This window comes from Oxyura jamaicensis, chromosome 10 (genome assembly GCF_011077185.1).
Source record: "Oxyura jamaicensis isolate SHBP4307 breed ruddy duck chromosome 10, BPBGC_Ojam_1.0, whole genome shotgun sequence".
Taxonomy (NCBI): Eukaryota; Metazoa; Chordata; class Aves; order Anseriformes; family Anatidae; genus Oxyura; species Oxyura jamaicensis.
Window position 1 is genome coordinate 12,216,726 of NC_048902.1, and position 26,617 is coordinate 12,243,342.

A 26,617-nucleotide genomic window follows, 5' to 3' on the forward strand; every position below is an offset into this window, starting at 1 on the left:
AAAACCCTTAAGCTCAAAGCGCAAGTTTAACTCCGAGCATGTTACAGTCCTACAGAATTCAAGACTGCTAATACATTTAGTCAGGCACATGCTGAAGTTTTTCATTTAATGAGGGTGATTTTGCCATGGCTGCCCTAGGTAGTTTGCATGACTGTCTTTGGGAAGACTGTGAAATCTGATATTTAAGGGTTACACTGAGTTTATCTGCTGGAGTAAGAGAAATCCTTCCTTCACATCTTTTCCCACAGATGTACATTTAGAATTCATTAGCAAAAGCATCTGGCCATTGACCACTTCTAGCTTTGCCATTGAACTCAACGACCCACCAGGTTGCACTGGTATGACGTTTACTCATTTTTTTTTTTTTTACCACTGTAGAACACAACCATCCATCATTTTGACAACACTCTTCCAATAAAAATCCAACTGTTCATGTACTTCAAAGGTTGTCAAACTTGTAAGGTGGTGAGCACTTGTAGTTTTCCTTGGTTTCAGTAGGAGCAGGGAATACCGAGTACTTTACTGAAGTCTGTCAGGGACTTCTCCTCAAGCAGTAGTTATTTACCTTTTAACTTTTCTTAGAATTAGGAAGAACAGCTATTCTTTTTATCCACAGGAAACAATCTGTTTTGGGGTCTATCACAAGGATAGCTTGGGTGACTATGCCATGAACTGAGTTAGAGTATCCGCACAGGCTATCCACTCATCTGTTTTCCTTTTTCATATTTGATTCTTCCTCTGTATATACTGGCAAGAACTAGTTGGCTCAAGATGATAAACTCTCCAAAGAATCAACCACACCGTGTTGACATTTTTCTATGCTTACTGTGTATGCAGATTGTAAATATAATTTTTTGTCAGTCTTTTACAACTGTTCCTATATTCATAAGGCAGTTTTCCTGCAGTACAGAGGAAGAATATTCTTAATCAAAGATAAGGAGAAAATCTTTGAATCCTAATTTGATTTTTTCCTTTCATATACATTTTAGCATTGGTCAAATATGTTCTCTTATATCTGCCAGCTGTATTTTGATAGCCATCTGTATTTGAGCATAAAGTGCAACTGCAACCTTTGTAAAAAATGTTCTGTGAAACTCTATTTGATTTCTTATAAATTTTACCCCAAAGGTACTCAAAATGACTTTATTAATGAAATTCAGCCCCGTGGCTTTAGTGTCATATTGAAAATTAACATCAGATATTAATGTGACCCTCAAAGTCAGAGAATATCATAGACTGAAAACTACTTCTTATTTTACAGATCATGAATTTACTAAATAAATTTTACTACAGTTCATCAGGAGCATAAACGCCTTCTAATAAAAATGATGGATTGTAGACTGAGCTAGTTAGGCCTCTTTATTGAAAATGAGAGGCTACTTACAAGATTAAATCTTGAAGAACAGCCTGAGGTGTTGCGCATTGGAGAGGGCTACATTTGAAAGTGTTTTTCTTCTGTCTGGTCTCTGATTATTAGTATGACATATGGTGACCTCCTTTCTCATAGATTTAAGTAGACAGCAAATACACTTCTGGTATATGCCTAACTTTGTGTACCTGGGGAGCTAAATGTACAGTTATGTCTTCATGGAATTTTTATTTATTTATTTATTTATTTATTTTTACTGTGGGAGTTTGTGAAGAGATCTAGGTGAAGTCTTTTTTTTTTTTCCCTCCTAAAAGGATACAGTTTTCCCTGTTCCTCATGATTTTTCTTTCTGCTCTTGCCTTCTTTTGCCTTTTTCCTACATCTTTTCTTTTGTATTGAATTCTGAGAAATGGTCTGGTTTAAAATAACACACTTGATTATGCATTCAATTTAAACATCAAATAGTATTATGCATTGCCTACTTTGTCTATAGGCGTACATTTATGTTTTAGCTATGCTGTCTCTGTGCACACCTGGACACAAGTATATGGAGTTAAATTCAAATATTTCTATTGCACTGTGATCATTTGCAGGTTTATTCCAGAGCCTTGGTCTCCATGCAGTACCACATGTGGCAATGGCATACAGGTGCGAGATGTGAAGTGCCGAATTCTTCTTGCATTTACTCAGACCGAGGTAGAACTGCCTGAGGAGGAATGTGAAGATGAGAAGCCCCCCACAGAACGAGTATGTCACCAGCCATCCTGTGACAGTGATCCTGTGCCCTACACACCAGAATTTTCACATGCTGAAGATGGGAGTGAGATTTATGACTGGGAATACATTGGTTTTACTCCTTGTTCTGCCACATGTCTTAGAGGTACTTTTATTTAACCTTTCTTTTCTCTTTCTTTTTAATCCTGACTTGTGAGAATTTGGAATTGTTTGAAATTACTATTCCTTCTATTAGTATCAACCAAAACTAGCAATGCTGATATGCAGAAAAACATGCAGCTTCAACTTTAATTTTTTTTAGGTTATCAGTGGAGTAATTTAAACTACGTTTTCTTTATTTCATACATTCAAGCAACAGGGTTTATTTGACTAAGTAAGGTGCAAGAACTCTTTGCCAGAGAAGCTTTCTTCAGTCTTACTGCTGCAGGAATCTTGGCTGCCAGGCAATTGGTGGTAACAGTATATTTAATGCGTTAGTGATGGGCCTGATAAATTCCCTTGCTAATTAATCATTATCTTCCAAAATGCTGCAATTTTCTGCAGTAGAGTAGGAATACAAAATCATGTTTTCTATATATTATTACACATAGGAAATTATGTGTAATATAGCTGGTTTTCAGTCTGACTAGCCTGAATATCAAACAGGAGTTTGTTTAGGTCTTGGTACAGTATATCACTCTATAGGAACTCCGTGCCATACATCTGTCTGCAGGTAGTTAGGCACATTCCTTTTTGGATGTAATCGAATCTCCCTGTCGTCGTAAGTACATGTAACTAGACAAGGCTGCTGGTGTTGCTACTACATACAGTACTTTGGGACTGAACACAGAAGTGAGTTATGAAGTGTTAAGTGGAGGCAGTGGAATTGTGAACACACCTATATATGACAGGAATAATGACATCAGTGGGAAGTGAAGACAGTTGTACCCATAGAAGAAATAAAAAATGTAGGAAAGGGGAGAGCAGCTACAATTAGAAGTGGAGAGCCCAGTCTAGAGCTCACAGAAAGCAGCCTTTTCTATTATTACTCACCAGTTCAAGACAGAATTTGGGATGGATGCCCCTGAACGCTATGGTAAGTCACTAATAAGTGCATCCTTTATCATTTACTAATGCTGTTTGCTGATAATATTGATCCATAGGCATAACAGCACATGCAATCACAAAAGGTGATGCATCTTATTCCTCCACTACCTTCAGTGGACACGACCAATAGCAAGGCTATAGTGCAACTATGTACGTATACCAATGTGATGGTAGCAACAGCTATTGCTACTGTCTCTTTTTCTTCATTTTGAGGGAATCGTTTTTAGAAATAAGCAGAAATGAGGCTTTCATTACTACTGAATTTGTAGTTTGTTTCAGATCCCAAGTGATTTTTGTAATGTAAAATCATTTAATTGCCATCTTAAATGTACTTTATTACTTTTTAGCCAATATCTTTCTCAGAGTTGTTCTAAACTTCAAAGTTTTTGAATTTTGAGAAGATCAGTGGAAGTCTAGGCTGAAATCATTTCTAATCTTTGCCTGCTGTTACACATGCGTATTTGCATTGCCAGTGTTTTCACATGTGAGTTTGTCCATGCAAAAACATTCACAAATTGCTCTTAGAGTGCAAACTAAAGGTAATTTAAGGAGGCTATACTGAAGACAGCAGTTTCGTTTGCTGGTAAAAAGGAAATTCAAAATGACTGATGAACAGAATCACATCTGGCTTAATTTTGTTTCTGATGGAGTTGAGTGTGAATTCTGCCCTGTGGTGAATTTGTGAGGTTGCCTGTCCCAGAATTTTCCTGTAGGTGCTTATAATAATCTAACCATTTGTTTGATGTGCAGTAGGAACGAGCCATTTAAAGAAGTTTGAAAGTAAATGTATTTTTCTGTTCTTGAGACTTCTGTGGTATCACTGGTACTATGTCTAGACATTTTTCTTATGTGCTGCTCCCGGGAAATGTGGGAAGTTGTCAGGATATTTTATCAATGAACAGCTTCAGAAGTCCTTTACTCTTATGCTAGTTAAGTAATAGTGATTTTTTCCTTCTATCAGTTCTAGTCTTCTTGCTGCCTTGGCAAACACTTTCAAACAGACCAAAAATTACCTGCCGATAAATAGTTTTAAGGAAACCAGACATCTCTTCTGTTTCCAACTTATTGCAGTGTACTAACTAATGATCTCACTGCGTCTACTATTTTTCCATTGTGTAGTTCAAAGGATCTGATCCCTTTCTGCTAAGTTTTATGTTCAAATCTCATTTCAATTAGATGAACTCTTTAGTTACAAGAAATAAATATTGTCTGAGTTTGGAATATTCCAGTGTGATGTAAATTATATTAGGCACTTTTTCTCTAGAATGCATGTATCTAGCAGTGGCTATTAAAATAAATTCCTGTGGGTTTCTGTGTCCTTGGAAATTCCCCCCTCCTTTCTTAGTGCTTGCCCCTGTCTGAATGAGGGAAAAGTCTGCAGGGTCTAAGTAGGCTACAAGGTTTATAGCCATTGTATGAGCAAGGACTGAACCGCTGCTTCGGTGCTTGTCACTTGCACTTTTCTTTCTTTTTCATTTTTTAAATCTTCATACAGACTAGACTTTTAATTTAAACTCTCTTCTGGCCTATCTCCAAACCAAATGTAAAAATGCAGATGGTAACATTGCTTTTGAGGTATCAGAATTACAGAAGGAGAGCAATCTGCAGCACATTATCTAACATCACCTTTTCTTTCCAGTTCACCCTATTTACCGGGTTCTAGAGCATTGGTAACATAAGTCTTGGGTCATTTTGTGTACTTTCTGCACCAAATCTGTGTGGCTTGTCAAGCAGCATATTGGGTGGTATAAATCTTACTGCCTTTGAGGACTGCTACATTGTATTATGCCTGCTATCATAATTAATACTTCTTTCATCCATCTTTACATGAGTACAAATAAAAGATGTCCAGATTAATTTTCACCAGGCAGATATCACCTTTAACATCTGTAGGAAACTCTGTAACAATCCTGAAAACTATAGATCTTCGGTACTTGAAGAAATCCCAAGCTGAAAATAAGCCAACAGTGTGCTCTGGCGGCAAAGATGACTAGGAGTATTCTTTGTAGTAGAAATTGCTTGGAGGTCTCAGGATTTGCCCTCGTTTTCCCAGAATGTTTTTTTTTTCAGTATGAAGAGCTTTGGTCCTGATGCCAGAGCCTTCAACATAATCACAAGTTTAATTTTCACAATATTATGAGTGAGAAGCAATAGTTATTAACAGAATAATGAGTATGCCTGATGAGAATAAATGTTTTTCTTGTAAACTGTAGTATTTTTTTAGTGTTGTCAATCATTTAACTAGCCTACAATATTTTAAATGGATATGTTCTCCACATAAAAAATAACCAAGCTTTTTCTGTTCTAAAATATTATTTCTGTTCTAAATTATTTCTGTTCTATTATTTCTGTTCTAAAATATTATTTATATTCCAAGTACTTCAAAAATTATGATTCATGCCCTCCAAAATCATTATATAGGCTTAAAAATAATAAGATTAAAAATAAATACATAAGCACTTCCTTTTTAAAATAATAATAATAATAAATATATATATATATATTTTTTTTTTCCCTGTTGTGGCTTTGGAACCTTTAGAGTACAGTCAAGTTTTGTTTTCAGGTTCTTGTCTGGACCATAATGGCTAGAAGTTTGCTGTTTTATTTATAAGAAACCTGAGATTTTTTAAAAAACAATGGATTCTAGCCAAATTTAAGTTTTTTTAAGGAAAACAATGGCTGTTGTGAGTCTTGCAAATAAAGTCAAGAGCATTTGCTATATTGTTATAGGCAATTTGGTAACTGGTTACTCCTTTAATTGGCTTCATTAACTACAGAGGCTAACTGTTTACTCTTTTGCAGAAGGAGCATATAATAGCATTGTCAGTGTGAATAGATTTACAGAAAGGCTTAAGCACATGTCAGACTTGGAACTTCTTCTGAGTTGTTTTCAACTGATAGTGCATATTTTTAAGCAGTCATCAAACAGAGAGTGTCTGATAGAAATAAATGTCTGTCCTTCCTCTTCCAGGCACACAGCTGAAGATATCCAGCCTCTTACACACACAGCGACTTTCAACCCCCATTTTCTTTTTACTCTTAAATAAATAAAGGCAGAAAAAAAAAGCCTGTGATTTCTCTTTTATTTCCAAGCATTCTGATCTTTTAACACAGCTTCATACACTGTATATTTCACTGCACAGAAAAGCTTGTAAAAGAATGTAAATGTATGTGGTTTGAATGCTGGGTTAAAATAGAAAATATTCTATTTCACTGAATAGTAGGATAATTACTACAATAGTGCATCAGATTACTGTAAAAATACTTAATGCTCCCTGCTGCATACATAATGTTTTAGTTAAATTATCTACTATGTTTATATTATAAGCCAAGAAAGTCATGCATATAAAACTTTGCTTGTTTGAATAATGGATTTTTCCATTTTCCAATTTACATAGAATAAGAAATTTATCCATGATTGAAGTTCCCAAATAATGTAAAATTATAGTTGGGGGTGAGAAATCTGATTAATTGTTGAGACGTTTTGACAACTAAGCTCAAGCAAATGCCGCTTCAATTAGGTGTAGTTATTTATTGAATAGAGTCCTTAAACTGAAAACCAAGGAACAGGAAGGAGGGGGAAGGAGGATGTTTTAACAGCTCCGCAGTATATGTTTTGTCCTTACAACATGAAATCAGGGTGCAGTTTTTCTTGAAATAAGGCCCTCGTGGGGAGGAATCACTACTTCAGTTGGTGCCCTGTAGTTAAGTCAAATGGAAGATACACAACATTATCAAGGTTTTATTCTGGTAACACAATGAAAGTTAGGTAGGTTGTGCTGAAAGGCAGAAGTGGTTTAATGAACTCCAGGTGGCAAGCTGCAGTCACCTGGTATGACATGCCTTTTGTTCATTTGGCTGACCATTTAGTTTTTATAACACTGTGATATAAAGTTCTCGTGGGATTACTGCTGACTTAGATGGTCTGAATGGAATTTCATTTCATTCCCCTCCTTTGTGTGAGATATGAAGATATTACTTATCAAAACCTGGTCTAGAGCAACATCACCTCTGAGTATAGTTTTCCCACAGGAACGTGGTGAGATCAGCAAAGTTGAAGGTGCGTAGCACAGAGTAGTTTTTGACTGAAAATAGAGATTATATGGATGCTTTATGTATGCTTCACTGCTTGCCTGGTAATGTCATTCATAAGCTCCTTCTGCCAGAAGACAATTTCTAAAACGTTGTTTCTCACCTGCAGACTGTCAGGTGGGCATTTCCTATGTACATAAGGGGCCAGGGAAGCTGCTCTTGTTAAAAAAACTCATGGGGAGAATTGGACAGAAAACTTTTGATTATCATGGTTGTCAGTCTGGAAAAAATAGTAGAGTTCTAGAAAACATGTATTTACAGATTTCTTTTGCTTGGGCATTTTCATGTCCATGTTTATTCCCTTATGGTATTTGTTAAAGGCTTACTCTCAGCTCTGATGGTGAAGTATGTTATACTCAATGTATGTGTTCTATGTTAATGTAATTATCAATACTTTGATGTAATAGCAATGAATAGGTTGTCAATCATATTTAAGGTCAGGTCTTCTGTTCTGTAAAAAATCATTACTTTGTAGATGTAGTCAAAACATTTATATAACAAGGTCTTTCTGAACTGCAAATGAGTCCCACAGGGGATCTAGAGGTCTACCAGAGAGCCTAAAAGAAATTTGAAAGTATGTTATTGTGAAAAATACTGCTGCTCTATACCTGCTGAAGTGTCTGAAGTAGTTGGACCGGTTTAAGTGTCACAAAGAAGGATCGTGACCTAGGCTGGCTTGTTTGCTGGAGTACATTGGAATTATTTATAAATGGAAGGAACTGTTGGCTCATGAAAAGAATGACAATGTTCATGAATGTGTTGTAAAAGATGGAGAAATATGGACCCTTGGCACGGACATAGAATTTTGTGTCAGATCCATCAACAAGCCCACTGAGACCAGAGCAGCTAACGATCAGCCAAGAAACCTTTCCTGATGTACCGTTGACACAGAAACAAGAGTACTTGTAGTAGCCTCTGTGCAGCAATAGCAGTCATGTTGTGAGGTAATGTCATAGGTGATACCATGAAGTGGTTAGTGAAGGTTTCTAGTTAGAAATGCAACCCCTTTTAAAACCTTATAAGTTGCTTGTAAGAAAAGAAATAAAAGCTGCTGCGGAAAGCAGCTTTCTATCCTTACAAAATCACTGGAGATAAGCAAAGGATAAGGAAATTGATTTAAGTTCTTTCAACTATGACTCTTCAGAACCCATTTTTTCCTGGAAGCAGCAAAATATAGATTTCAGCATTTCAGTGCTTTTCTGTTCTCTGAGATTATGATCATTAACATTGCTCAAGTAGAACATCCCAGATACACAGGATCCTCAAAGTACTTCACAAGCTGTCTTGTCTTTTGTGTATATATGGGTGAGCTTTGACATGGAGCAAGGGTTTCATACTAAACAATGATATATAAGATTGGATAGTTAAAAAGTTTTAAAATAATAATTTTTAAAAGTTCAGTAAATGTGCATTTGTTGGGGTGACCTGTTCTGAAGCAAAATTCTACTACATTTCTTTTTCAACTCAGAAATTTGAGTATTAGTAATCTTTCATGCTTCAGTAATAAGATCCAGGTCATAAGAGCTGCAGATCAGAAGGTGCCAAGAGTGGTCACGAGTAAGGAAAGCTCAGGGCTGGGTCCTATTTGCTGCCTTCAGCAAAACTACTGCACCTCTTTGGATCTTTGTCATACAGGCTATGTTTAGACAGCCATTCTCCTGACTTTTGTTTTGCAAGTTTTCTGCATTTTTTATTACATCTTTCACAGATCTCTGGCTCCTTAAATTCAAGGTTAGTGAGAAGGTATCGCTTGTACCCTGGTTTTGGCAATGACGCTGTTAGTTGGTCTGAGACCATTATACAGCCAGGCAGATGTAGAATCTGCTAGTGGAGAGAGGGAAAGAGAGCATATCTTCTGCTGGTTTTCAAAGAGGTAGGAAGTCAAAGCAAGCATTTCAAATATCACAGGAGCAGGTGCTACATATAACTCACAAATCCATTTTGAAGATTAAATGGATAAACTCAGTGTTGGTTTTGACTTGAGAGGTTACTTTTAAGCCTGCAATCACATTCAGTGTTTGGAGCTTTTTTACTGAGTGTTATTCAACAGTAAGCTTTACAGAAATCTCGTCTGTCTTCAGTGTTTCATGAGTGTTTTCCTTTTTAATCCAGGAACACAAGAAGCCATTGCAATGTGTCTGCATGTAGAGACAAAACAAGCCGTCAATGAAACCCTGTGTGACAATTCCAAGAGACCTCCACCAATGACTCGGGCTTGCAATATCAAGCTTTGTCCACCAAGGTACACTGTAATAACAAAATTAACCTTTTCTTTGCCAAAATATAACTTAATAAACATTGATTTTCTCAGAAAAGGTCCAGATTGCAAGACTGTGGTCTTGTTTTGGGATGAAATTTCACTACTTCTGTCTTTAACAAAATTGTGATTTTTTTTCTTCACTCCTTTTCCACTCTTTACATCTCATTAATTAAACAGGAAGATCTCTTCAGTGTGGATGTTCTCCAGAGCTGGAAAAACAGCCTTAACTGTTTGAAAATTTTCACTAAAAAACAAAGTATATTTATTTTCAATTCTTACTGAATGAAAAAAATAGACTGAAATTATGATTTAAAGTTTTTCTAATTTTATGCCTTTTTAGTAGCTCCATCTAGTTCTTACAGATTTGTTATGTGTGCATGGAGAGACTGGGAAAAGAAAAAAAAATCTAAATCCAAGTGAACCTAGCAAGTTTGGTCACTTGTAAGGGCCATATGTAAAATTTGACATGTGTTGCCTTATTTACCCACTTTTGATCTCTGACATCCCTGATCCTTTGCATATTGTTTCTAAAATGTGTTTCCAGAAACCACCTCCTGCAAAATGAAGGGAATAAAAGTTAACAGGAACAGGATGTTTTATAGAAAATGTATATACAATTAAAGAAAGTTTTGTAAATGTAAGAAAGGTCTATTTACATATTTACATTTATGAAAGTAAATGTCAGCAGATTGCCAACAGGCTATTTTTTTATTTATTTCTTGGTTTTGTTTATTTTTGTGTGTGTGCATGTCTTTTTATTAGAAGTATTCTTCAAGGAAATTCTGGAGTCAAATAAATTTGCTTTGACATAAGTCTATTACTTTATTGTGAATACTTGTGCGCTTCTTCCTTCCTGGTAAGTTTGTGAATCTAGCTTGGCCTACCAGCCAAACCAAAGGGATATTTCATCCATCTATCAATAAATATGCCTTCAGTTATTTTTTGCTAGGTTCTGTTTGGGTTTGATTTCTCCTTACCCAAAGTGAGTTGCTAAAACATGATCTTTTGGCTGTGTTCTTGGAACAGGTGGCAAACCGGCCCCTGGAGACGGTGCTCAGCTACCTGTGGAGTTGGGATACAGACGAGAGACGTATACTGCCAGCAGCCAGGAGGGCCTACTGTTGCTGCTGAGGACTGCAAAGACAAAAAGCCTCATTCTTTGCAAGCCTGCAACCAGATTGATTGTCCCCCTGTTTGGCATGTTGAGGAATGGCAACAGGTATGACTGGGTTATAGAAACAATTTAAATGTAAGCAGTGTTCCTCTGGTTAGGTACTTCAAAATTTCTAGCTTGAATAACATAGAACATAGCATCTAGACACTGATTTTAAGATTTTCAACTAATTTTGTTAGAATAAATCAATCCAGAGTCAAAAATACCTCTTTTCACTACTACACCAATGAGTAATGACAGGATGAGGTGGTAAGTTGCTGTTTGTTGTTGTTGTTGTTGTTGTTGTTGTGGTTTTTGTTGTTGTTTTTTTGTTGTTTGTTTTTGTTTTTAAAGGATTTCAAAATGCTGGATATCAGTTACTCCAAACATCACCTCTCTTACTATACTCTGCAAATGCAGTAATATACTTTTGGAGATGCTTGTTTGTTTATTTATCCCAAGAACAACATTTCCTAACTCACTAGGTATATTAACTGATGCAGCGTATGGTCAGATCTACATGTAACACGCATGTTTTCTTTAAGATTTCTACTACTTAGTTGCATTCAGGTGGGTTTGCTTCTCCTCATTTCTAATATATTAACTAAACATTTTAACTGAAGAATTTTCTACAAGCTGCTTGCTTTTTAATTGAAACTAGATGTCATTTTTCAAGTGTGCATAACTATGGGGAGCCTTGCAGTGTTTATGTGCCATAATGGTGTGATACATAAGCACAGATGTACATGCAGGTCTACAGGGTATGTTCTTTTCTTCTCAGTGTCCACGTACTTGTGGAGGAGGGATCCAGACCCGCAAAGTGTACTGTAAGCAACTGTTGACAGACGGAAGCTTCCTGAAACTCTCTGACGACACCTGCCAGGAACCTAAATTGCCAACTACTAAACCATGTGCAAAAGTTGACTGTCCTCCTCAGCTCATTGTAGGAGAATGGTCCAAGGTGAGCAGCCCCCCATCGGGAGGGGGTGGGGGGCTCCAAAACCTTCAATTGCAACATGATCTCCATAGAATTCTATTTGGGTGAATAGTGGATGATTGGAGCAGTAAACTCACAGGGTAGCTGGAGGTTTTGCAAGATACGTACCTGGACTAAACTGTGTGTACAGTTGTTGTGCATCCCTGCCTACAACCAGACTGTTTATGTCCCTCTTCCAGAGCTGTGTTTGGGTTGCTGAAAGAAAAGCTACAATGCATTGCATGCATTCTGCCAGACATAGTTTGATATTTAATATTTGATATTTTAGCTATCAATTAGTTCATAGCACAGCTTCTGAAAAGCAAACCTTTGCTTTATTCTGTCATGTTTTCTCCTTTCCCATTTAATGTAAGCATGCTACCACTCCCTGTTCAAAAAGATTTATAAGAGGGCATTTAAAAGCTGCAATTCAAATTTGTGCTATATGAACTAGGAGAATGGGCTGAGAGACTTGACACAGACTCTTTAGAACATGCTGATTTCTTTCTTTGAGGTAATAGATCACATTGCTCTGTTCTCCCCATGGTTGGACATAAAGAAATACTGTCATGTTATTTTAATGGTTCCTGAGTTGTTTGCTGGAACAAGTTAGCTATCTTACAATCTTGTTGCTTGGAAAAGTGCAGAGGGTTTAATGTCTGGATAACACAAGGATTCATATGGAGAAGAGAGCTCTCTCTCTGTCTCTCTCAAACTGTTTAAAATTAGTATGTGTGACATGGGACAGCAAGTTTAGTTTGCATCCTTCCTTTCACAGTGCTCAGTAAGCTGCGGTGTTGGAATCCAGAGAAGGAAAGTTGCCTGCCAAAACCGAACAGCAAAGGGCCAATATGTTTCATTAAATGGATCACTGTGTAGTGGTCTGTCTCCTTCACTGCTTGTAAGGTCTTGTCAGATGAATGCCTGCAACAGTAAGTATGTTACTTTATGTAGTTTCCTGTTGATTCGGAACGATATATTTATAACGAAGTATCTGTACACAGGTTAATTCACTCATCTCCGTATACTTTCATAACATTACTAATCTGGCATAAATGGAATGTCATAATTACTAGACCAGTGATAGCAGATTTGCTCTTAATTTATTTTTTTTTTTCCAGTCACAAATAAAGGCCAGGATCTAAAGAAGGAGTTTCTGAATATACTTTAATGTTATGTACCTCTCACACTCATACTCACCTACATTTGATTTTATTTTATTTTTTATCCCTTACAGTATCCCAACTGTGAAAACATCCATCAATTGAGTATAAATTTCAAAGGATGTTAGAAAAGATAAGAATCCAGTTCTGGATTGTGTTTTCATTGCATGTTTGTATTACACTGGACATTTAGTCTAGTATGGTAGAATTCAAAACCTGACATTCTGTGCCAGTGATAACTGTAGGTGTAATCTCTATCTTTCCTTATAGAAATGAGAATCCCAGTCTCATGACTTTTGTAGGAACTGATGACAGTAAAAATAAATAAATAAATAAATTAAAAAATATCACAGTATTTTTATTACTGTGTCTAAAAATCTATTAAGACAAAGCTGTCTATAGGAATTGTATAATTTGGGCACAATCTGGTTATGATACTGATGGTAGTTGTACAAATTGCATATGTGTAACTGCCATAGAAATACCTTGCCAATATAATGGTCTAGTGGGAGTTGTCCCTGCCCATAGCAGGGGGAGTTGGAATTAGATGATCTTTAAGGTTTCTTCCAAGCCAAACCATTCTATGATTCTGTGATAACGTATGTTCAATTACATACAGTAATATACAATGAGCAGTTCTAAATGCTGTTTCATTAAGAAAAAACTTGGCCTCTCCTTCTTTTGTAAACAAGAGTATCATTTATTAGGTTTGGGGAGCAGGGAGATGAACATAAAGGAAAAAAGGAGACCGTCACTATTTAGATATGGGGCTGAGGAAAACAAAAGCTATTATTAGTGGCCTGCTTTTGATCACAGATCACAAAGATAACCATGTTTTGACCCAACTCATAGTGCTATCAAGAAACAGCTACTTTATAAATTTTGAAGCTTTGCTTTAAAAATTATTCACAAAACAAACTAAGAAATAGAATAATTACTGATTCATACATAATATGAAACTTCTTTTCCTGGCCTGCATTTCAGATTAACATGCCAAAATCCTGAGGTTCAAAACTCCACTTAAATAAAGCCCTGTGGACTTTCAGGAATGTCCTTGGCATAAGGTTTAATAAAATATTTTGAGCTGCATATCTATCTGAATTTAATTAATTGTGGATAGTTGAATGGCAGTGTAGCTGGTTTGCAAATTGCATAGCACAGACTGATATTAAAATTACATTGTCAGCTTCTACCACAGTGCCAAAAAAGCAGGACACTGGGCTGCACAGGGAATGTGATTGAACTGAATGAATACGGATCAAAGTGACCAAAGTGATCCCACTGTTCTCTCCCTTCATCTCCAGAACTGTTTGCAGCAATGGAGGCTCTCTGCAGCTCAGGTCTGCATGGCAAGTACCTGGCTACAGAACAGGAAGGCAGATGAAGGCATGAGACATGTCCATACCCCTAGTTTCAATCCTGGTTTTGCAGAAGGAGCCAGGGCAGCAGCAGCAGCAGCAGGCTTTAAATCCACAGTAATGTGCAGGAGGCATCTCCTCCTCCTGCAGCTGTTGGTTCAGGCTCCCCTGAGGGGGGAGTGGATAGAAGGCAGGAATATAACACGGCCCTCAGGTGGCAGATGGCTAGCAATGAAAAGTGAAGCAGACTCTTTAGTGTGGTGCATGGCATGCATGCTCTTAGGGGTTCTTGGTTCTCCTCTGTGGCTCAGATGAGCTTCATTTTTATTGTCTCATGACAGTGCTGGGACTTCTTATACTTCATCTTTTACCCTGGGACTAGTAATTGAAGCAGTTTTCTACTTAATATTGGTCCTATTAAGTCAGAACATTCCTGACTCTGAGAAAAAGGAAATAACACCCGTCTATCACTGAGGTCAGCAGGACCTGACGCCCAGCTAAAGCTGCACAGGACCATTAGAGGTCATAGACTCAGATGGATTTGTACCAGGTGATAATGAGGTCCAATGGCTCCAGTACAATCTAATCATTAAGTGAGATTTACGTCGTAGAAAAATCTCTCCCAAACAGTCTATTACCTCAGCAGCTGCAAGACTGGATGATACTAAGGATCTAGAAACACTTATGTGGCCTTATATATTTATATGACCTTATATATTTATATGGCCTGCCATCCACAGCTCTGAACTTTGTTTCACTCCTAATCTTGCTCACCAGTCACCAGTAAAAATATACACACCCTTTAGTGTTGAACTGCTAATGAGAGTTAGTGGTCTTTCTTTTTTTTTAAAAAAAGAAGAAATGGATGAGACTTGTTAACATATTTATAAGTATGCCCTGGATTTAATTCCATGTTGGAATAACTAGTGTAAACAGAGCACAGCCTGAAGTATTTTAATTTGTGTGTTTAAAGTTACACTTACTGTGTCTGTAAGTTGGATTCTGGAAATAGAAGATTTAATATTGGAACATTTCCCTAAAAATAAATATTTGGGGCCCAATAACTTATTAAAAACAGGACACTAGTTTAATAATTTCAGTAAACTGATTGCCTAAAGCAATTTATTTGTTGTACCATGTGAAATGGTTGAGGGACCCATGTATCTGGATAATGAATACTGATATAAAAGCTGCATAATTATGAAACCATGATATCCCCACTGGTCTGAACTCATTACCCAAAACATTGAAAATAACCATTTTGTTTTATAAGCATAAGAATACACTCTAGGGTGTAGTTCATATAGTGTACACACTTATTGAATGCTTGAAACATTTAGCTTTTCACCTATTTCTTCACAGCATATTTGAAGCATATGTATATTAAGAACCACGCAGTTTTTCAAATATCGTTTGTGTGCCATCAATGTGGTTGTCATTTTATTTATGTACCTACCAAGTGGAATAGTAGTAATGATTTCAAATTCAGGCAATTGAGGAGTGTTTTTATTTGTGTCCATTTTCTGGCTCATCAACTCATTCTGCAGGCTCAGAGTTTTTCTGTCACAGACCAAAAGGCTGGGTCACCAAATACAATTGAATTGTTTTCTAGCACCAGTGTAGAGTGTTTCCCGACTCTTCCCAGCTGGCCAATTTCATTGTGCATGGAATGAGCTCAGGGGGTGCGTGCCCTTGCTCCCCTCCTAGATTGCTTTGTTTCTCACCTACCTAGTGCTTTTGCAGTCAGATTAGCTCTTCTGCTCAAAGTGGGGCACAGTAGTTGCCAGCAGTGAGTCAACACAGTGGTATCTGAAACATTGCAGTCATTCTGCTGTTGCCTGTGTGCCTACCCTGCCACTTCTGGGAAAGCCTGCCTGTGGCAGTAGCATTTAAGCAGCTCCCTGGAAACCTTTCCACATCCAAGTGTCTGCAGTAGGATGCAGCAGGAGCTTTGTACTACCCAGTGTCTCTGTACTCCGTCTGCATGAAGCTTTATGCAGTATTGTCTGCTTTTGTCAATTCATCTGATGACTGTATTTGGCCTCTCCAAGTTTTGACTTTTCTCTCTTTCCTTCTTTCCTCACTTCCCTCTCTTCATTCTTGGCATAGCACTGTGAACACCTCATCTTTCAACCTGAAGAAATTACCCTCAGTCAGTGATTACAGGGTGGCTCTGCTTGTTACATGTACTGTGTCTTCATTGACTGCTTCTTTCACCTCTTATGTCGCTGTTTGGCTTCAGTCACTCAGACGACAAGCAAGGCCAGCCAACAATTTAAATAACAGTCAAGGGGAGCCTTGCTTTTCAGATGGATTTTGTTTTATTTAGGTTGTTCCACACTTGACAGTGCTATAATGTAGGGAAAGTAATAATGTGTTCAAATTTTTGATTCACTTTTTCCATTCCCTTCATGCCTAGCCTTTCTGAGGCAGCAATAGGAAACATAACCATAATAGGATTATGTATATAATATAAAATAATATATAATATATCTCTGTATACATTTAGGTATGTGTGCACCATCTATGTCCTTCATATAAGTGTACGTTGCCTGTATCTTCTCATTGTTGAGAGTTTTGGGGAAGAAGTAATAGAATTCTTGGCTGGAGCAGGGGAATGTTATGGTTTCATGTTGTTCATATTTTTGCATTTTTGTGACTTAGATAAAAGCTCAGTATTTTGCAATCCGACTTGAACAAAGTCAGGAAAAATTCCGTCAAGCATTCTGTGAAAAGCAGATTTTGTAAGCATGAGTGCCAATGATTAGATACTTTTCAACACTTAGTTTTCTTTCAGAGATTAAACCAAAGCTTCCAGAAAAGTATTCTGCTCATGGACCTCAGATTGTCAGTATTCACCGAGTCTATATTCAGACGAGACAAGAGAAGCGCATCAATTTTACCATAGGAAGCCGAGCATACTTACTTCCAAAAACATCTGTTGTAATTAAGTGCCCTGTACGAAGATTCCAGAAATCACTTATCCGGTGGGAGAAAGACGGACAACACTTACAAAACTCTAAAAGACTTGGCATCACGAAGTCAGGGTCGCTGAAAATACATAGTCTTGAAGCAACCGATATTGGTGTGTATCGGTGTATTGCAGGCTCTGTGCATGAAACATTTGTACTCAAACTCATTGGTACTGATAACAGACTGATAGAACCACCAAATCTTAGAAAACATGCTAGTGAGACTGCTAATGCAGATCACAACGAGGCCAACAGCTTTGGGGCCAAATGGCATAAAATGAGCAAAATGTGGCAAATGTGGAGTAAGAAGAATGAGCTCTATCTGGGTGACAGGCAAGTAAATGATCAACCATTTCTGAGAAATCTTGAAACCTTTGGGAGTAATTCAGCAGAAGAATTTAGCTCTCGAGAATTCAAGAATAAACGACTGGAGGCAGCAGTTCTCCAAGGTGCCTACAGCATGGACACAGCACAGTTTGAAGAACTAATAAGGAACATGAGTCAGCTCATTGAAACTGGAGAAGTCAATGATGACTTGGCATCGCAGGTCATTTATCAATTAATTGCTGAATTATCTAGGCTTCCACAACCAACCACTGAAAAATGGAAGGGGGCCCAGGATGAGAAATTTGCCTCAAAATTCACAGGCAAATCACCAAACAAATCTGAACATTTCAGCACAAAAGCTGTTGATAAATTAATGTTTGACCAGAAGGTTCCAGTTATTATGAGGCAAAAGGAAATTCCTGGAGTTTCCTTTAACAAAACAGTAACTGTACGAATTGGAAATACAGTTTTTCTGACCAAGAATACTCATGCTGTCAATCTACTGTGTGAAACAGCTGGTATTAGTGAAGTGAAATATACTTGGACAAAAGATGGGGAGACATTAAAATCCTCTGAGAAGTAAGTAAATATCTTCTTTGAATGAATTATTATGTCTCTATAAACTGTTAAAATCCACCCTGCTGTGCAGTTTTAAAACATATACTGCTATAAAAATGAGATAAGCATGAACCCTGTGCCTTCCATCTTTTTATTTAATTTGTTTTCTTTCAAATGTCTGTCATGTTGTTTTGTTTTACTAACTTCCAAGTGTGTGTCCATTTCCACAATATTACATGCAAGAATTGACTTTTTTTTTTTCACTAGGTTAATTTTGGATGTAGCTGTTTTTGTGAACTGCCTTAAACATTTCAGCTGCATCAGCAAACGAACAGATTTATACTCAATTAAATTAAGATGACTATTGGATGGATTTGTTCATATACCAGATACAGTGGGATCACATTAAAAACTTCTGCTGTGGTATAGATGAAAGGCAGTCTTTCTTATACCTCATCTTAAGGAGGGAAAATACCAGTTGTGTGTTCACCGTCCTTCAACAGAGTAAATTTTTAGGTATACCTGTGTCTGCATAACTTAAAATAAAAAAGATAATAATAAAAAATAACTTTTTAGCTTTTATTTTTTTAATACTTTAGAACTTGTAAATATTTCTGTTAAGGACAGTGCAGTGCAAAATAATGAAAAACCTGTAATAATATCTCATTTCAAAACTATACCTGAAGAACAAGTACGGCAAGTGTATTATACTCAGTTGTTTACTCAAGACAGAGCAAATACCTCATTGTTGATAAATTAGAAACTCACCTGATAATACTAACATTAGCTTTGTGTGAGAGCCTCTTAGAATTATAGCTAGCTCTTGAGTAATGAAAAAAAACATTCTGAAATTATAAAGACATTTTTGGATATTTCTCAACATACTTAACTGATTAATCACTCCGCCAAGAAAAATATACTTCTGCAGGGCTATCAATTAAAGCAAAGACACCAAATCAAACCATTTTTTAAAGTGCAAATGTTTTGGAACCACGTAGCTCCCACCAGTTGTTTATTTTGTTAACTGTGCGTAATTTCCCACTAATTTGTTGCAAGTGATACTTTCTTTTTTTTGGACATCATGGTGTTTTGTTTATTTGTGAACATCTATTTGATTCCTAATGTCTACTTTAATAAATTGCCTTTATTTTAGCCCAGACTGATATTCTTGCCCTTAGGATACATTGGCTACTTAGCTTTCTTTCCCAACCCTTTGTTTTTTTTTTTCTACATTAAGGTTTCTTATACACAAATGCATGTATGAGTTTATATACATATATGTATATACATTTGTGTACTCAAAAACCAATGACAGTAGTAATATTGCATCTGAAAAAGAACGTGGGCAGGTAAGTAGGTTGTACTGCAATGCCATCTCACATATCTTGCTCTGAGATGGCAGGCAAGGTGTTCAAGACACCTGTGAGTTTTTGGTTAAAGACTTCAGCTTTAATGATGATGTTAAAACTAACAAATTAACTACAGTAATTTTGGAGTCGTATTAGCCCATATATTTGCAGATTCCACAATCCTGCTAAGAAGCCAAGCTTGCGCTGGAGAAATTAATTTCTTGCCAAGCCTAATACTTTTAATTGTGGTAGTCTGATTTCTTCATGCTGTTATTCCCGAGGGATTCTCGTTAGCAGTAGTAAATTTGCTGTCTTTCAAAGGGCAGCAATTAGGACACAGTTTTGCAGAAGAAGGATATCTGAAGATCCTTCCATACATGTATCCTTTAGCTCTCCCCCTTTGTCACCGAAGAGGAGGCAGAACTGTTACTGCATGCACTGGTTTAGTACAGTAAGTTTCTAAAAAGTTTTGTTGATGTATCCTCAGCTCTTGCAGATAGAAGACTCAACTGTGTCTGTCCCAGGGCTGTAACCCTTGTATTTTCTTGAATATTCTGCAGCATGATCCTGGACACCATTGGAAAACTGCAGATTCAGAGTCCTACTCAAAAGGAACTGGGTACATATGGATGCCTGGTTGTTAATGACTTGGGTTTTGATATGGAAACATCTTTGCTATTGCGTGCAGGTAGGACTTGTAGCATCCACAGAACTGGGGATGTATTCTTTTCATATACAAACACCTATTCCCAGCCCCACTTGATATAGTTTCTTTTGCAGGCAGTCTATGAAATTCTGTCTGATTTAATAGGTAGTAATGAGATGGTCTTGCTCTACAACCAGAGCAGGCTTGAGTTGAGTCTGCTTTTGTCTATCCCACCTGTATTTTCAGGGTGGTTCTTTGCAAACTGAATTCTGTTCCAAGCATGACAAATTTAAACACAAGCTCTATATTTACAAGTCAGATAAAGCTTTTAATATTGATTATTCTTTTGCTTTCATTTCAAAGAGGTTCCTGTCATCTTGTCGTCTGTGTTAAATGTTACAAATCTGGAAGCCAGCAATCTCTCTGCTGTTGTTGGAGGTACAATCATGGCAAGAATTGGAGCAAATATTATGATTGAATGTCCAGTAAAAGGTAAGCAAGAACACCACTGAAGTTCCTTGTAATGTTAGAATAAGAACTTTATACCTTGAAAGAAGCTACCAGCAAAGGCAGGAGATCATTGATCATTCGTCATTTTTTCAGTATGCATGTCACTCAGCAAGTCCTATGTCTTTTCTGTTGGTCACTTTAGTTTACACATATGTGCTATGTGTTCAACAAGCTTTCCTTGAAAAGTACTTTTCTTTCCGTCAAGTAGTCTGAGGGTCCACTACAGAACTTAAAGCCCAGTGAAATGACTATCTTGCTGCAATAGCAAGCAAAGCCAGCTGACTTGCTCATCAGGGAGCTCTCCTTATCCTTATTTGAGATGCCCATATGTCTAGACTGTTGTTAAAACTGAAATTGAAATCTCCAGCCATAGTTTAATAGAACTTTAAACCTGACAGTGAAGTAAACTTACCTTTTAGAGCCATCAGTCTGCAGCTGCAGTACAGAAGATAAAGAAAAGTGCCGAGCCATGAAAGCATATAGATATTGTCTAGCACAACATCTGTCAAGCAGCATTAAGGTTAATCAAAAGCTACATGCGTTAAGCAGATCCCTGTTTCATTTTATTTTCTTGTCCTTTTTAAAGGAAAGGTAGATATTTTCTTTTTTAATCTCATCAATATTATCTTTTAAGTTTCATTTGCAAGATTTAACTCATAGTGGTGATATTCTGACAAATATTTAATAAGCGAAGGTCAGTCCTTTGTGCCTTATTGAAGAACATACATGAAAGTGTTTGCTGATAACAATAAACAGTACAATTGAATGCAAAGAGACTTCAGAGAAATCAGTGTGCCATTCACATTTATATTGCTGGGGGAGCACGTATCTGAGTGTTGATACTGAACCAGAATACTGATATACTGATAGAAATACATATGCAAAAGTTCTGCCTACAATAGTGGCGCCAGGCTGACATATATTAGGACATGTGGCTCTGCTGTTCACAGTTGTACCAAGGCTAATTCTTTGATGAAGTAATATTTTCCAACTATAGTTTGGCAACTCTGTGCAGAACTGACCTACATCTCAAATTCAGCAGAGAGTTAATGTCACACTGTTAATATTAATATTGTTAGGATGGGTAAGCAGTTAGCAATTTAAATATAAATTAATAATTTCACATGGGACTGTGGATTTCCAAATGCTTTAGAATTGTGTATATTACTGAGCCAAATCTTAGTTATGGTAAGACACCAGTGTTGACTTAAAATTGATTTATCTAATTGCTTTATTTCCCATCATTGCCAAGGAAGTGAGTATTACTGCTTGTAAGTAAAATAGAGTTTACACGTCTTAAAATTTCTCTTAGCCTAGAAGCAGAAAAACTTATGAAAAAATGTTAACCGTTTTTTTTTTTCTGATTCCTTTTTTGATGAAAAGTAATACACCACTGACATTAGTACACTGAACTTAATAACACTCTGTGCTAATGTTTGTCTAATAGGGTAGGACCCAAAATATGTCCATTTACAGTGTAGTGAGATGAGGACTTTGTTGTAAATACTGATGAAATATCCTGCAAATTATGAGATGAGCAAACATTTGAATCAGAAAAAAAATGTGAATATTTCTATACACTCTGAAAGTTCTGTTCCTATAAGCAGATAATGCAAGTCTGCAAGAGCCCTTTTCTCATCAGACATGTTGATTAATAATAATAATGTGTTTTCTTCTTGGAATAACAGCCCACTGTAAATCCTTATAATGAATATCTAATGTAAAAATGACAGTAGTTGAATGTGACTAGCTGTCAGCTGAGAATCTCTTAGAATGGGCTGTGACAATAAAGTGATTAGAAGAGAGAGCCCTTCTTTGAGTTTCACGGAGACCTTGACTAGATCTGGAATGTCTTTTCCTCATTGCCCATTCCTCTGAACACTCAGAAAAAAGGATGTCTTTTTTTGTGGTAACTTCTTGGTCTAGCTAAGCAAAATATTACTAAATAAGTCTGTGTGCCTTCATGTTCTGCTACACGCTTACTTGGTATCCATCACCACAGATGACTCACACAGATCTCTCAGTGGTGTCAAGCAGATACAGCAGAGCTATTGGACTCTTGCTAGCCCACACCATAGCTGGCCAAAAGAAGTCTAGCATATGAAGAAGGTATCTGTGCGCCATACCACTAGCAGAATTCTTAAATTACTTTCAACTTTCTTGGCTGCAATGACTTCTGAGCTCTGATTTTTTTATTTTTATTTTTCCCCTGTAGGATGAATAACCTATTATCCTTGTTTACAGTTGTTCAAACCATTGATTTCTCTGTGTATAAATATATGTATTAAGTTCTACATTTTGTCTAGCCATACAAGATCTATTCATATTTTCCATTAAGAAACATGAAAATCATGTATATAAGCCAAAAAGGTAGGTTAATTGTTCATTTAGGAGAGACTACCATGCCAGCTGCAAGTAGGATCAACCTACCCAACAATCTGACAGACAGTCAGATTGTTGTTGCTGATTTGGTTCTTTTTGTACTTTTGAGGTTCTTTCTTGTGCACTCTAAAAACTGCTTTCAGAAAAAAAAGAAAGAAAAAAAAATTAAAAAATGTTAAAGAGAAGTGTATCCTAACAAACAGAAGAACATAAGGAACAGGCAAAGAAAATATAGTTAAACTGCTGAAGCTAATAGTATTACTTTCTTTTCTCTTTTTAATTTATATTAAAACTTTTTTCCACTAATTGCTATAAGCTCATTTTATAGCTCCCACCCGAGAATATGCTAGAAGATATTCATAACATTCTGGACAGATTCATATTCCATTCTTACGGCCAAGAGCTTTTCAATCAACACATATGTTATAAATATCAATACTGATTGCTCCAAATTGCTCTTGGATAACATTTATTGTATTTGCAGAAAAGATCTTCTTGTGATTATTACTAAAATAAACTAAAACTGTCAGACTCCATTTATTGTGAAACCTTGAAAGTTCTAGGTTGAAGTAAAATAGGGGGAAAATATACATATGTAAAATGTGCATTGTCTGCCACCTGCTGGTGAGAGAACAGAAAGGAAATACTGAGTTAACGTTGTTTACATGTAAACATTATATTGCATCTCTAAAATATCTTGGCATAAAGGCTTTTAAGAGTAGAAACTTCATCTTGATCCAAATGCTACATACCTCTAAATATACTTTGATGCTAAGAATAACATATTGATTAAAAAGGAGGCAAAGAATATAAGGAACCTGTTGAGTCAAGGTCATCTTCTTGCACACACGTTTCACAAAGATGGACCAGCTACTTACCGTCAGTATTGGAACTTGAAACAAATCCAGATAAATCAAGAATTTGATTTTCCATCTGTTCCTTCATTTACCCGCAGTATTCCAAATGTAACTTTGATGTTGTTTTTTGTCTTCTATGCTTAACTCCTCAGAAGACATATCAGTGAAGAATAGCAGTTTATTAAATAGGATTCTGGATCTCCTTTTCTTTCCTTTTCTTTCATTTTTTCTAAAAACAACAACAGATTTTAAAGGGATAAGTAAAGCTTTATTTTATGAGGAAGGAATGCCCCTTAAAATTAGTAAAACGAAGGGGGAATCTGATGATCGTATGCTCCTTTTCAGTATAAGTGCACATACCTTAGTTTTAGTTTGGATATGGCATAAGCTTTATAGTAAGTCTTTCAGTCCTTCCCAATTAATTATGCTTTGCTTTGTGTCTTTGAACAGTCTAGGAGCCTAAAAATTGAATCCTTTTGGATCAAACTAAACTGAAAGGTATGCCTGCAGACTGTACCTTGGGCTCTGAAATACTAATGGACAGAAAGTCCTGGGGGCCAGCTGGGACTCACCAAGCAGTCCAAAGCAAACCCTCACCCAGATATCAAATGTGTTTCAGGACCTGAGTACCAACTATCTCTTTTTATGAGCACATCCCTGATGCCCTTCACATTGAGGAAGTGTAATTCAGTTAATGACGTGTTTTTAGTCCTCTTTGTCTACAAATCCCCAGCTGCCCATCATTGGACACAAAATACTGGCTTAAATAGACTTCAGGTCTGATTAAGAATAGCAGTTCCTGTGTAATTCTTTAATTTCTGATAAATTTTTATTTTCCAAGTCCCTGAGAATGTGCCTGCTTTATGACCATAAATGACTGGGTCCTTGGTGATAGAGCCGTGGCTATCCAGTAAAGTGAAAATGCAATCACCAACCAGTTGGGCAAAACTGCCTCTGATAATAGTGCTGAATTGTAGAATTGCCCTGATGTTCACCAGGCAAAGCTTTGTTGGGGATCGACTAGAGTATTTAGTGCAGCGGTGATTTCTGAGTTCACACTTGACTCAGACCTTCTTATTTAGATGCTTTCTAAATATCATTGCCTTACTTTAATAACTGGTTTTGAAAAGTCTTAGTGTTAAACGTCTGCAGCTGGAAAAAAGATCAAGCTCTCTTTGAGCTAACAGCCAGAGAGCTAAAAAGGATCTGACAGAGCTGTAACAATGGTGGGATGAGAAGTGGTCTTGCTTCATGAACCTCTCTAAGGAGGTCACCAGATGTCAGTAAGTATATCTAAATCCTGCCAGATGCTGCTACCACCTAGGAAGAGGGGCTGTTGCATGGCTGCTAGAAAGAGACACAGGTTATGGCTTTGAAAGATTGCAAAAGAGCAGGGTGGTATCAGAAGACAGGAGGGAGGATGGTACCAGGTGCCAAAATGTCTCACTCCAGCTCTCAGTCCAAGTCTATTATTCCCAGTGAAGTGGGCAAGATTCATGCAGGTAATTTCAGTAGCCGCATGGCTTAGCCTTTTTAGCGTTCACTAGAAGTTGATTGCTCAAACATAACTGAGATGACAATAAAGGCAGTTTGCAATTTCTGCTGAAGAAAATATGAAGATGTATAAATTAAAGAAGTTCTATGGTGAATTACGCTAAATCCATTGTAGGTGTTAGTAAGCGCTGAATGAATAAAGATGACATTCAGTGTGTATCTTACTGACCCAGAATCATTTCCTCTGCAAGATGACATGTGCAGTTATCCTCTAAAGTTAGGTAAACTTTTAAAGAAGTGCGGCAAAATGTGCTTTGTGCCAGTGCAGTTCTGCCTTGCTCTTGAATGGGAAATACAGAATACTTTATGAGATTCTACATAGCTGGGGGAAAAATTTCTGAAGACATATCCAATGTTTTAGAGTGACTAGTTAGTAGGCCAAGATTTTTATGGTGTGTAATATTTCATAGGGCTTTCAAGGTTGGAGGAAATTTGTTTTTGAATACTGAATATTTTAAGGGCACCCTATAGTGCAGGTTCCATTTTTTTCCTTTTTTAAACACGTGTTTCACAGTCCCATCCGGAGCTAGAGTTTTTTTCCATAACATTTGCTGTCCCAGGGCCACTGATGGTGGAAAATGACTTTTTTTTTTTTTTTTTTTTTTTCATGGAACATTGAGTATTTTAGAGCTGTTCCAGTGCTAGTGGAAAATAACCTGTGCTTGAGGTCAGAAAAATAGATTAAACTAATTTTAAAGTTTTATGGCCACTTAGGTCTATAGAAGAAATTTTTAACATCGGAAGAGTTAGATCCATTGCAAGATTAAGATTCTGATTTTTAAGGTATTCTAGCTCTACGAAGGCCCCAGCTCAGGAATGCATCTTTGTTCATGAAGGACAATTGTAGCCATGCTTAATTTTAAGCATGTGTTTAATTGCATTCCCTAATAGGGATGGATTTAATCCTGTGCTTAAGTGCTTTCCTGACTTGGAGCCATAGGATATGATTGTTTGATTTTGCTACTAGCTGAAGTCAGTGATGCATCTCTCCCCTGAATCACTGGGATCTAAACTGCACTCAGGGATTCTGAACCTTTGGCTCTTTGGGTGAGTCGATACTTTTGGGTTCATCCTCAGCTGCATCTGAGTGGAGGTGAGGTATGAAGGAAACAAAGGTGGCTACAAGCCATCTCTTACCTCTTCTCATTGTACTGGCAGGAGATCAAATCAGGAATTCTTCAGCTTGAAAGAAGTATTTTTTTGGATGTAGATAGGGAATTACTTCCTTCCAGGGTTACAAACTGGAAGATTTGGAAGATTTTATTGTTAT

The 26,617-nt window shown here is 36.9% G+C and overlaps 1 protein-coding gene across 8 annotated transcripts in view; it reads left to right on the forward strand.

The window, feature by feature from the left end:
• The window catches only part of ADAMTSL3 (ADAMTS like 3), a 188,763-nt gene that overhangs the window by 144,369 nt on the left and 17,777 nt on the right, over positions 1–26,617 (forward strand). For all 8 annotated transcript variants that reach the window (XR_004753467.1, XM_035335401.1, XM_035335403.1 and 5 more), the window contains exons 16-23: positions 1,963–2,249; positions 9,395–9,524; positions 10,569–10,761; positions 11,477–11,656; positions 12,450–12,603; positions 16,990–18,070; positions 19,959–20,086; positions 20,408–20,536. Coding sequence is in view for 7 of the 8 variants with exons in the window: in XM_035335401.1 (XP_035191292.1) it covers positions 1,963–2,249; positions 9,395–9,524; positions 10,569–10,761; positions 11,477–11,656; positions 12,450–12,603; positions 16,990–18,070; positions 19,959–20,086; positions 20,408–20,536 (2,282 nt within the window). In the remaining variant the exon portion in view is untranslated. The remainder of the gene's footprint in view (positions 1–1,962; positions 2,250–9,394; positions 9,525–10,568; positions 10,762–11,476; positions 11,657–12,449; positions 12,604–16,989; positions 18,071–19,958; positions 20,087–20,407; positions 20,537–26,617) is intronic.